The sequence below is a fragment of the Pristiophorus japonicus genome, chromosome 16, assembly GCF_044704955.1.
Source record: "Pristiophorus japonicus isolate sPriJap1 chromosome 16, sPriJap1.hap1, whole genome shotgun sequence".
Classification (NCBI taxonomy): Eukaryota; Metazoa; Chordata; class Chondrichthyes; family Pristiophoridae; genus Pristiophorus; species Pristiophorus japonicus.
The window spans coordinates 16598132-16611414 of NC_091992.1; the positions used below are offsets into that span (position 1 = coordinate 16598132).

Sequence of the window (13283 nt, forward strand, 5' to 3'; positions counted from 1 at the left end):
CGATTGTATCTTTGAAGGGAAGAGGGGGGATAAACGTTTGAAGTAGGGGAGATCTAGGGCCAGATCTAGGAGCACTGGGGCAGCGGGATTAGCTCTGGATTGCTCTAGTAAAGAGCCAGGTGAGCCGAATGGCCTTGTTCTGTGCTGTAGACGCCTAAGATTCCATTTGCCCAGTTCTTTGCCATTTCTTCACAGCGGAAATCTGTTCTAAGTTGGGTTCAGATTCAAAGTTACATTACCAAAATGTACAAAGCACCGACATTATGATTACTTGGTGCTTGCTGGAAAAGAAAGACTTACATTTATATAGGGCCTTTCACGACCACCAGACATTTCAAAGGGCTTTACAGTCAATGAAGTACTCTTGGAATGTAATCGCTGTTATAATGTGGGAAACGCGGCAGCCAATTTGCGCACAGCAAGCTCCCACAAACAGCAATGTGATAATAACCAGATAAACTGTTTTTGTTATGTTGATTGAGGGATAAATATTGGCCCAGGACACTGGGGATAACTCCCCTGCTCTTCTTCGAAATAGACATTTTTTTACGTCCACCTGAAAGGGCAGACGGGGCCTTGGTTTAACGTCTCATCCAAAAGACGGCTCCACGGCAGTGCAGCACTCCCTCAGCTCTGGCACTGGGAGTGTCAGCCCAGATTTTGTTCTCTAGTCTCTGGAATTACGCAGAATTAAGGGTTGGAATGTTCTTGGTGCCTCGGGTTTAGGCAGGTGAGGGAACATGCTTTTTGACTTCCGTTGATCCGTGGGGTTGACTTCTATGAGCTGTGCACCTACCAGTGATGTGGAAATCAATGATGGAAATAGAGGAAGGAGGAAGAGAACATTGCAACTGTTGTGCTGCCTTTTAATCTTAACCAGCAACCCCGGGAATGGAATAAAAACAGAAAAAGCTGGTAACACTCAGCAAGTCAGGCAACATCAGTGGAGCAAGAAAGAGAGTTAACGTTTCGGGTCGATAGCCTGGAAGAAGTTACAGGTTTATCATTTAAAAGCGAATACGGGGGTGGCGGGGAGGAAAGAACAGAAAGGAGTGTCTGTGACAGGGTGGAAGGCAGGAGTGATCAAATGGCAAAAGGGACGATGATTCAAGGCAAAAGGGGGTGGTAGGGGGGCAAGTGAATGGGCCTAGAGAGGAGGTGTAAATGGTGACAGCAAAACCATTGCCAGGACCTGCTGTCTGACAAATTGGGAGCAGTGGTTATGATCTAAAGTTGTCGAACCAGAAGCTGGGTCACTCTGTTGCTAGTAATTCATTAAAGCCTAATCAGCCACCAAGTTGATTTTATTCTAATCTTTTAAGCAGGGTCACTAGCAGGAGTCAGTGCCCCACCTGGAAACACGCACTTGTAAGGTCAGTCCTTTTATTGTTCAATCTCCGTTCCTTGTTTGTGTGGGTTTTTTTTAAACAATGGTCACAATCAACATTTGACATGGGTAGGAAATTGGTTAGGAGGTAGGAGACTGAGAGTACGGATAATGGGTGTGTACTCGAGGAAGTCTTTCTGCAATTATATAGGGCTTTATACAAGAACATAAGAAATAGGAGCAGGAGGGTCATACAGCCCCTCGAGCCTGCTCCACCATTCAATAAGATCATGGGTGATCTTTGACCTCAACTCCACTTTCCCGCCCAATCCTCATATCCCTTGATTCCCTTAGAGTCCAAAAATCCGCCGATCTTAGCATCTGCAGCCCTTTGGGAGAGAGAATTCCAAAGATTCACAGCCCTCTGAATAAAGAAATTCCTCCTCATCTCAGTTCTAAATAGCCGACCCCTTATTCTGAGACTGTGACCCCTGGTTCAAGATGCCCCAGCCAGGGGAAACATCCTCCCTACATCTACTTTGTCAAGCCCTGTAAGAATTCTGTATGTTTCAATGAGATCACCTCTCATTCTTCTAAACTCTAGAGAACACGGGCCTAGTCTACTCAATCTCTCCTCATAGGACAATCCTCCCATCCCAGGAATTAGTCTGGTGAACCTTCGTTGCACTCCCTCTATGGCAAGTATATCCTTCGTTAGGTAAGGAGACCAAAACTGTGCACAGTACTCCAGGTGTGGTCTCACCATGGCCCGATATAATTGCAGTAAGACATCTTGACCTGAGAGTACAATGGAAGCAAAAAGTGCTGAAATAAATGTAGTTCTTGACATGTGTGTCCTTTGACTTGGTATCTCTTACTTTGGCCCTTCCTACCTTGGTACCCTTTATCTTAGCTCTTTTACCGTGGTGCCCCTTATCTTAACTCCCTTACCATGGCATCCCTTGCCTTGCCTTGACGTCCTTAAGATTATCTCTTTCTTAGGTGCCCCTTACCTCGACAAGGACCAATTTCACCTTTTGAAAAGGAGAGGATAAGCTGCCTTAATGGCTCAGTTGCTGAATGCAGATCGATCTGTGGACTGCGCCGAATGAGCTGGTCTCTGCTGTGGCTGCAATAAGATCACCAGAGCTGGCCTCTGGGCCCACGGGCTATGTGGTGGAGTGGGTGAGGGAGGGGGTGTGTGGGGGAGTAGGGTAACGAGGGAAAGGCAGGACATCAGTCAGGTATTTATTGACTCCTGTAGCAAAACTTTGCGTTGAGGACAGGAACAGGCCGGGCTACACTCCCGATGGTCAAACCGCCTGTTGGTGACACTGTCTGGAATCAGCGGCAAAGGCCACGTGGAGAGGGCGTCTGAGCGAGCCTGGCACCAATGGAGCTGTTCTCCCAGCGCCAGTCAGTGCCTTCAGGAGAGAAAATTGAGGGGAGGGAATTTCTGAAGAATAAGATGGCACTTGCCTTGCTAATCTGGTTTCATCGACTGGTGATTACCAGCAACTAGTGTCCAAAACATATGTGGGCCTGGAAATCAGTGCCATGTATAGAATCATAGAAAAATTACAGCACAGAAGGAGGCCATTCGGCCCATTGTGTCCGTGCCGGCCGACAAAGAGCTATCCAGCCTAATCCCACCTTCCAGCATTAGGTCCGGAGCCCTGTAGGTTACGGCACTTCAGGTGCATATCCGAGTACTTTTTAAATGTGGCGAGGGCTTCTGTCTCTACCACCCTTTCAGGCAGTGAGTTCTAGACCCCCACCACCCTCTGGTTGAAGAACTGTTTCCTCATCTTCCCTCTAATCCTTCTACCAATTACTTTAAATGGTATAGGCTGGAATCTAGTTGGTCTGTGTGCTGTTATACTAGCGATTGTAAGCTATTTAGATAGATCAAGCTTCTGATTAAAATAGCAAAGCAATTTGGCGCAAAAAAGCATTAGGGTTGCTATGTTAATATCGTACCGAATAATTTCTAGCCCCTAGTTTCTAAACTGCTCAAAACTTTGTATTTTGAATTTTTTTTTTAATTAGTCTTGAAATCTGTCTTCGGTAAAGGGAGTAATTGGTCAAAAATGTATTATTTTTTCAGTAAACACCATTTCAGGGATAATCCAGCTAACGGTAAAGACGCCCTTCATTCCTCCAACACCTAGTGGGAACTTGCATTCATCGCAAATGTAGCTGCAGCTGGTTCAGATACGCCCTTTGCACCTTGAGTTGCTCCCGCCCTTTCTGCATCTGAGACGCACCTTCCTCTGTCCGGGGAGGAATGAGACTGCCTGGAAGTCTTGTCCTATATATGCTGTTACAGGGGTTCAGGTAACCCGTTCCACCTTCAGAGCACACCTCGGGGGCCCTTCGGCGATGTATTGTTTGAACAATTTAAGCCCACCGACAGCCTAGTGTAAAGCATAAGGCTGAATGTGGTCTGGGTCACCTCAGAGGTCCCTGTTGCTTCTTGGCTTCCTTGCCCGGTGCTGCTCGCCTTCTGAAGTTTGGGTTTCTTTTGGCACTTGCACGGTGCAAATTTTGTCTGGGGGGGCCGTGAGGCTGTTTCCGCGTGCCAGCGCCTCGCAAACTGCGGTGGGAGGTACCTGGGACCGGGTGTCGAAGGAGCACCCGTGTGCCGTGAAGCCAGAACAGCCAACGATCTCTGAGTACACCGCGGGCGGGGTGGGAACAAACCTGAGGCGAGCCGACTGCCTCCCACCCAAGCGCGCAGGGCAGAAAGCCAGGAGTCACCAATTGCCCAAAACCCCCTCGAGGTTGTCCATCGTCCCGTGTCCTGAGGTGGTGACACGGCCCTTCCTGAGCCCCTGCCGATGTTGCTTCGCGCAGTACTTGTACCACAGCCTAAACTTTGTGTTGTAACCTGTTATCTGCCATGTTTACACTGCCAATTAACACAGATGTTCATTGTGCCCTGCTAGGTTTGTCGTCCGTATATCTGATATTACATTTTAACGTGATAGATGTGCAACAGAAAATCTGCCTTTTTAGTCTTGAGTGAATTACTCCTTTGGCGATCACTATAACAAAATGTTCAACAGGACTATGATTCGTTTTCAATTGTTCCCAGAACAATGTGAATGGAATGCCTTTTGAGTGTCGAGAGGTTTCATTTGCTTTTGTTCTTATCCGATTTTCTGTCACTTTATCTCCTTTTCTTATTCAATGACTTTTGAAGCGTAGAGGCCTGGCACATGGCCTGCTGCCAGGCTGCTACCAGTGCCACCTATAGCTGGGCACTTGGATGGTGACTGACTCCCCTCCCCCTGCGAGGATTAGGAACTGAGGTGAACACGTCCTGAGCCTTTGTCCGCTCCATCCCTGTGGCACTGTGTATGAGCCCCCCCCCCCCCCCCGCCGCATGTGTCTGAACGCTCCGCCGTATACGCCCACTCTCCCGGCGCCACCATGTAACAGCTTGTCCCGTGCCCTGCGCCAGCTTGAACCAGCACCCAACCCCCACCCGGTGTCACCGTATGCCCCCCCCCCCTCCCGGAGCCTCCATGTACTGATGTTCCCGCCTCCCCCTGGTGCCACCATGTTGTAGCGGCATGCCACCCCTGCCCCCCTCTCTCCCCCCCCCCCCCCCCCAGCGCCATCATGTGCGAGTACCCAACTCCCACCCCGGTGTCACCGTATGCGCTGGGTATGCCCCCCTCCCCTCCGGCGTCTCCATGGTGCTAATGTCCCCGCCTCCCCCTGGTGCTATCATGTGCAAGCGCTCCCCTCCAGTGCCACTGTGTGCACCCACGCCCACCACCAACGCCACTGTGTGTTAGCGCCCCCCGGCACCTCGGTGTACCAGCTGCCCGTGTGAGGGAGCCCCTCCCGGGCAGCTCGATGTACCAGCGCCCCCCCCCCCCCTCCTGGCACTCTTGTGTGCTAGCGCCCCCCAGCGCCCGCCCCCCCCGCCCCCGTGTATGGGAGCCCCCACCCCACCTCCCCCGCCCCCCCCCCCCCCCCCCAGTGCCTCGGTGTACCAGCGCCCTCGTGTGAGGGAGGACCCCCGGTGCCTCGGTGAGCCAGCGCCCCCGTGTGCTAGCGCCCCCATGTCACCCCCCTCCCCCCCCGGCGCCTAGGTGTACCCACACCTCCCCCCCCCCCCCGCCGCCTCGGTGTACCCACGCCTCCCCCCCCCCCCGCCGCCTCGGTGTACCCACGCCTCCCCCCGCCGCCTAGGTGTACCCACGCCTCCCCCCCCCCCCCCCGCCGCCTAGGTGTACCCACGCCTCCCCCCCCCCCGCCGCCTCGGTGTACCCACGCCTCCCCCCCCCCCCCCCCGCCGCCTAGGTGTACCCACGCCTCCCCCCCCCCCCCCCGCCGCCTAGGTGTACCCACGCCTCCCCCCCCCCCCCCCGCCGCCTCGGTGTACCCACGCCTCCCCCCCCCCCCCCGCCATCTAGGTGTACCCACGCCCCCCCCCCCCCCCGCCGCCTAGGTGTACCCACGCCTCCCCCCCCCCGCCTCCCCCCCCCCCGCCTCCCCCCCCCCCCCCCCCCGCCGCCTCGGTGTACCAGCACCCCCGTGTGAGGGAGCCCCAGGCTCCGCCATTCTCCCCCACTTCAGCGGTTTTCCACACTGCGCCCATTGTTTTCTTTCCGAGAAGGTTTTGCAAACTCTTGCTGTGCCCCTTCCTGAAGCTGAGCGTTACACGGCAGAGAGTGGTGTACAGACTCAAAACACAACTCTTCATTCCAAGCCTACTTGGGACACAAACAAATTGCACCGTGTCACAGTTTGGTGCAGACGCTGTGCTCTGGTGCTGTCGGTCGTTCCATGGTCCTCGCTGTTTCCCTGGTCCTACTTTACAATAATCAGCATTCGAAATTAGCAACAAACAAAACAGAAATCCCAGTTTCTTGTAAAGGTGTTTGAAGTTTGCCGTTACATTGATGCTCCCCGCATGGAAAGGTGTTTGGTAAACTCTCCAGTTTGTCGGGGGGTCTGGTATCCCTCCACGATATATCGGTTGCGTAAAAATGACTCCATTCAAGGTGGGCCGCTGAGTTTTGGTGCAGTTTGCAACTTTGTGTTGCATTTTTTAATTAATTTGGGGGGAGGCAGGGAGAGAAATTGTCAAACACCTTTTCATGAAGACAATGCTCTTATTTTTTTTTAAAAGAAGCTAATTGGACCATGTTTGGTGTCCGAATTCAGCTCAATGGTGACTGTCCAAAACCATCTACAGCTGAGGGCCAGTCGATGAGAGTTCAACAATAATGGTCGTGAGCGGGACTTCAGCACAAAACGTGTTTGTATTTATTACAGTGAAGGGCCAAAGCTTGTGGGCCAAAGTGTACGGTTCTCACTGGGCTAATTTAAAGTGGCTTTATTGGCTAGGATTAAAGTAATTCACCACCTTGGCCTATTGCCTAGTCTGAGTGTCACTCAGCTCATTCGGACGATATAAAAAAACATGAACAAGTCAAAATTTGCACCAAGGTCTGAAGACATGAAAAGTCCAATGCTCGACGCAATAAAGAACTGCCTTTGGTGTCCTGCCATGATTAGAATTTCAAACTCTTTGGAATTGGTTAGCATAAGGTGTTTGATCTCTCGGATCTGAACTTGAAGCAGTCGAGACAGAAGGAATAAAAATTCTCTCTCGCTCATCCCGATCACCTTCCACTTGCACATTCTCCCTATTTTTCTCTCTCCTTTTCTTCATTCCTCCTTTCTCTTTTTCTCTCTCTCACTAATCCTTGATTGCTCATCTACTCTTGACTTTCTACTTTCTGTTCTCTCACCAATTCTTCTAATTCCTGTTCTTCCCTAAATCCATATTCATGTTGACTCCTTTCTCTCTATCCGGTTCATTTTGATGTTTGCTCTCCTCTCAGTGTCAGCCGTGGCTCAGTGGGTAGCACTCTTGCCTCTGAATCAGAAGGTTGTGGGTTCAAGTCTCACTCCAGGGACTTGAGCACAAAAATCTAGGCTGACACTCCTAGTGCCAGTACTGATGGAGTGCTGCACTGTCAGAGGTGCCTTCTTTTGGATGAGATGTTAAACTGCTCTCTCAGCTGGGTGCATGGCACTATTTCGAAGAAGAGCAGGGACATTATCCCCAGTGTCCTGGCCAATACCCTCAACCAACATCACAAAAACAGATTATTTGGTCATTATCACACTGCTCTTTGTGGGAGCTGGCTGCCACGTTTCCTACATTATGACAGTGACTACACTCCAAAAAGTACTTCATTGGCTGTAAAGCGCTTTGAGATGTCCGGTGGATGTGAAAGGCACTATATAAATGCAAGTCTTTCTTTTTCCCGACCTCTTATTCTTACCGACTCTCTCCTCCCCCACTTCTCTCATTCATTTGTGGACGGGTAAGTGGAGCTGAGTCCACGGCCAGATCAGCCATGATCTTGTTGAATGGCGGAGCAGGCTCGAGGGGCTAGATGGCCTACTCCTGTTCCTAATTCTTATGTTCTTATGTTCTTATTTGTTTTCTCTGTCTCGTTCCTCCCCAATTCTTTCTTTTCCATTCTTTCTAACTCTATACTTACCTCCCCCTCACCGATCTGTCTCCAGCTTGGCAATCATTTTCCAGTTTCTCACATAAATAAGCGCACCTCATTAAATAGCCCTCACACTAAGGGAAAAGGCAGGGGGAAAAATCTGATGTTTCAAACAGTTTTCCCAACATTTCAATTTATGTTTTGTATCATTTAACTTTGGCCTTTTTCCAGAACTGAAATAGTATTTTGACACCACATCCATTACGAGATAGTTTTGTCATGTTAACCCAACATAGGATACCTATCAAGGAATTGACTACGGATCACGTAAGATCTTCGAGGCGATAGATTAAGGAGCCTACATGCCCCCCACAGACTGTCTAATCACTGGTTTAATGAAAGTCATCCTGTACAGTATTGTGTTTGGGCCCAAAATAAAAGTCAAGTCTTCTGCATTCTTCTGTGTGCTCTGTGAGGTCACTAAGGTCTTGTGGGAATTTCTGGGTTATTTAATCATTTAAAAAGCCACCCTTCCTTTGTGTGGCAGAACTCAATTTTGTGTTCCTGATTTCTCATGTCATGGAACATTTTGAATCGTGCATGGAAAATTATTCATCTTAGCTGGCGTATCGGGGAGGTAACAAGTCGGGTCCAGGTACCCTCCTCCAACCCCCTCCCTCCTCTTCCCCACCCACTTCCTCCAACCCCCCTCTCACCCCCACCCCCTCCACCCTCCCTCCCACTGCCCACATGCTCTTGCTATCTGAAGGAAAATCGAAGAGAGATTCACCTTAGGCTGCCCTTAAATGCCTACCATCAGCCAGTAACCTTCTGACATGGGCAGAGGCCTAGCTGCAGGTCAAGCCCTGTTGGCAAGGGAATGATGAACAGGGAAGTTCGAAACCAAAAGTATAAATTACCTACAAAATAAACACACATTATTATTGCAACCATTAACATAATCTAAAACTCGCTTTGTTTATCGTGAGTCAGTCCTGCCATCTTTATTTGCTCAGTTTGAATTTCACTGTTGAGGATAACGAATAAACAAAATCGCTGAAATCCGAGTATGTGTCGGAGTGCCCTTTTTGTTAGCGAGACAGTTTAATTGGACAAATGGATACAAAATTCTGTTTCTTTAAAATGTTCAGAGGATGGAGCAGATCGCCGGGTGGGCCCCTAGTTAATGCCCCTTTGGGTGCTTGTCCCATGGCCATGAGTTTGAGACCGCACACAGACAGACACGGAGGTCTGACGATCATGTTCCTTCTTAGTGAGGCATCTCATTCATGTTGGTACCATAGAGCAGTGAATATCACGCAGGCTGTCTCTCGCGCAGAGTAGTGTCATCGCTGGAGGTCGAGGAGGGGTCAGCCAGCCCTTTTGTCCCTCCTCCTCACAAACTGAGCCAGGTCGCGGGTCAAAGTGAGACGGCCTCGACAGACCGCGCTCTGTGGTTGAGGTTTGAGTGCACAGGCCTCGCGTACAAGCATGTCTCCTGTTGTCAAGACTCCAATGTCCTGCGCATCCCTCCCTCCCTTCCCTCCACTTGTGCCAGAGTCGACAGCCGTCTCAGATCTACTCCCTGGAACTTTCTCCCTCAACTCCTCTACCTTGCCCCTTCAGTCCCCGCCGTGAAAAGCTTCCTCGGAGCCCATGTTGTTGGCCATTTCTCCCAGCTCTTCGACAACCATTTAGCGTTGTGCGTTTTACGTTGAGAAGCATCTTGCGATGCCTACTACGTTAAAAGCTGCAATGCGATTTTTTTTTTTTTAAATGATTCTCGTTGCTCACATTGTGGTCAATAGTATCATTTAACACCAAAGACACAACCTCACTCCAACTTGTCCATTGTAATGTGATTTATTTTTCCAGTCTCACTCTCACACCCCAATCGGTAATCATCTTCGAAATGCAAGATTTTTTGGGGGAGGGGGGGGTTACAATCCTGCAAATGTCTGTTAGTGATGAAGCACAGAATGTGGAAGGCTTGAAATTTGAGTCAGTGGAACTGGGGCCTAAGGGGTGAGGCCTTTATGAGGTGAACATGGCTGAACAGTTGCTGTGCAGATGCACGTGCGCGGAACTGCTATTGAGATGTGGCAGAGCTTTACGAAGCTGTCCGATCGACCCACAGATGTAAATATTGTACAATTAATTTATTGCTACTTTGGCAAATTTCTTTTGTTGTGATGTAAAAACTGGAGGAGCTCACATTCCTTGTTTGTATATTTTGTTCCCTGTTGGTGTGTTGGCTGTGTAACGCTACACAATAATAAATGTATTTTGTGTCAAAATGATTTGAGTCGCAAGCTGTCTACTTTTGGCGATGGGCTCATTAACATGGTGTACGCTCAATTTATACAGGCCGGAGGGAATATGGTCAAGGAGGGATCTGGCTGCAGCGTATATAGAATATGTTCGATGTTCCAGGGCCCGGTGCTCCTGCTCTATTTATAGCCCCGACCTTTGGTGGCATTCTCACACAGGTCGGGGCGGCCCACGATGGGCATTGTGGGCGAAGGTGCGGTGAATGAGGGTACGGGGCCCAGGGCCCAGGGCCCAGGGGCAGCACGGGTCAGCCCACACTGTGATATGTGTGTGCACTCGGTCTGTGCAGCAGAGCAGGTCTCCAGTCGTCCTGGTCAACCCTTGCCACTGGTTAAAGGCCTAGCTCTGTCAAGCCCGTGTGGTGGCTGGTGTGCAACGGTCACCACACATTAAAAAAATCCACGCACAGGTATCTTCCACCCCCTCAATTGGAGTTCAGGACTGGAACATCGGGTCCTTCATTGAAACATCTGTGAACTCTTGTGGAAGCAAGTCATCCTCGTTCGAGGGACTGCCTATGATGATGATATAGAATATGAGATCAGTGACCTGTGTGAGGACCATACTGTTAAATATCGACACCCTCCTGAGACTGCAGTCCTGCCTGTCGAGAGACTGTCTCAGTTACCCAAAGGGCAATGATGCTATCGTTGCAGACAATAAGCATATTAACTTTTAGCACTGGGCAGAAAATTGTGATTTCGAATCGGCAGACCCGCTTTTAACCTTGCCTTCCACCACGGAAAAGAAACAAAAATGATGCCGGGGTGTAAAACATGCTGCCGGCTTTCGATCACATGCCTTTCACCCAACGATAAATAAAATGTTAAAATTACCCCCAATTTTTTTCTTCATGTACTGGAACAGAAATAATGTGCTGGTACAAGAACTGGCATTTATATAGCGCCTTTCACAGCCTCCAGACGTCCCAAAGGGCTTCAGAGCCAATGAAGTACTTTTGACATGTCGTCACTGTGGGAATGTAGGGAAGCGCGGCAGTCAATTTGCGCATAGCAAGCTCCCACAAACAGCAATGAGATAATGACCAGTTTTAGTTGTTTGAGGGCCAGGGGTTATTGGCCAGGGGTACTCCCGCGCTCTTCTTCAAATCGTGCCATGGGATATTTTACGTCCACCTGAGAAGGTCGACGGGTCCTCGGTTTAACCTAAGTCAACAATGGTGACCTCATTAAGTCTCTAGGGTTCTCCTGGGGGGGAGGGGGAGGGGAGGGGGCTCCAAAGTTCTAGGGAGTCCGGGTTGAAAACCTGTGATGTAGATGAGATAAATCCTGAATGGCTTTTAAAATAAAACTCCGCAGATACTGGGGTTCTGAGGTCGTAGGCCGGGGAAAATTCCATTGAGATTAGATGTCAGAAGGGACTTCTTCCTGTGAGGAATGATAAACCTGAGCAACAATCTGCCAAACAGACAACAGAGACGCAGGCTTCAGACACAGCTGGATCTGGGGTTGGATGAGCTAGGATACTGGACTGGGTCTCGTGAACCAAATAACTTCCTTCATTCCATACAGCTTCAGATATTTAACCTTTATCTGCAGTTTATGCAAATATGTTATAAAATAGAACAGCAAGGTAATTGAACATTACATACCACACATTACTTGGAAATACACCAGCAGACAAGAGAAAAATTATGTCAATGTTTTGGCTGGAGATTAGAGGAGCTGGGGTTGTTCTCCTTGGAGGCAGGGTGGGTTAAGGGGAGATTTAATTGAGGTGTTCAAAATTATGAGGGGTTTTGATAGAGTAAATAAGGAGAAAATGTTTCCAGTGGCAGGAGGATCGGTTATCAGAGGGCACAGATTTAAGATAATTGGCAAAAGAACCAGAGAGGAGATGAGAATGTTTTTGATCTGGAACGCACTGCTTGAAAGGACGGTGGAAACAGATTCATGAGTAACTTTCAAAAGGGCATTGGGTAAATAACTTGAAAAGGAGAAATTTGCAGAGCTGTGGGGAAAAGAGCAGGGGGGTGGGAATTAATTGGATTGATAGAGCTGGCACGATGGGCCGAATGGCCTCCTGTAGTATCATTCTATGGCCCTTTGTCAGAGCTGGTCTGGAGAAGAGCGTCTATTAGAAATGTTAATCTTTCTTCAATTTTCAGATGCTGACGGGCGAGCTGTGCAATCCCAGCGTTTTCTGTTATGTCAATCTGGCTGTATTTGGTTTTTTTAAACTCAATGAATTACTCACAGTACAGCACAGAAGGAGGCCAGTCCTGCGCCAGTCAGACCTGTGCCAGTGGTTAGCTCTGTGCCAGTGGTTAGCTCTCCTACCCTAATCTGATTTCTCAATCCTTTCCCCATCTCCTTTGACGTCCTTCATTTTCAATTACTTGTGCACTTGCTCACAGTCATGCAATAAAATATAGGCCTACAACAAATACCCCGTTCTATCTACACGAGATGTACTGCAGCATCTTGCCAAGGCATCTTTTACAGCACCTTCAAAACCCACAACCTCTGCCACCTAGAAGGACAAGGGCAGCAGGCACATGGGAACAGCATTAACTCCAAATTCCTCTCCAAGTCACACACCATCCTGGCCTGGAAATATATCGCCGTTCCTTCATCGTTGCTGGGTCAAAATCCTGGAACTCTCTCCCTAACAGCACTGTGGGAGCACCTTCACCACACGGAGCAGCGGTTCAAGGTGGCGGCTCACCACCACCTTCGCGAGGGCAATTGGGGATGGGCAATAAATGCCGGCCATGCCAGCAATGCCTACATCCCAGGAACAAACAAAACAAAATCTAAAATATATATGCATGCTTGCAAATTTTGAGGACATGTCACACTGTAGACATCACACTTTGTTGCATATACAAAACCATCTTAAAGCTAATAAGATTAAGGGCTGGGTTACTGCAGAAAACACCTGCCAATACATTACAGTTAGCCTGGCCAACTCTGGTTGGACATATTCCTGGAGATTGCATCACATGCCCGCTCGCCACCAACCGCCCCGTCCAGTAAAACATCCTTTAAGAACATGAGAACAAGAAATAGGAGCAGGAGTAGGCCATACGGCCCCTCAAGCCTGCTCCGTCATGCAATAAGATCATGGCTGATCTGATCATGGACTCAGCTCCACTTCCCCGCCCGCACCCCATA

General features: G+C 49.4%; 1 protein-coding gene across 4 annotated transcripts in view; it reads left to right on the forward strand.

Annotated features, from left to right (window-relative positions):
* rap1gap2a (RAP1 GTPase activating protein 2a) overlaps positions 1 to 4927 on the forward strand; it is a 357838-nt gene extending 352911 nt beyond the window's left edge. For all 4 annotated transcript variants that reach the window (XM_070857044.1, XM_070857043.1, XM_070857045.1 and 1 more), the window contains 2 exons: positions 1326 to 1373; positions 3435 to 4927. In XM_070857044.1, coding sequence (XP_070713145.1) covers positions 1326 to 1334 — 9 coding nt within the window. In that variant the 3' untranslated portion in view covers positions 1335 to 1373; positions 3435 to 4927. The remainder of the gene's footprint in view (positions 1 to 1325; positions 1374 to 3434) is intronic.
* Positions 4928 to 13283: the final 8356 nt, after the last annotated feature.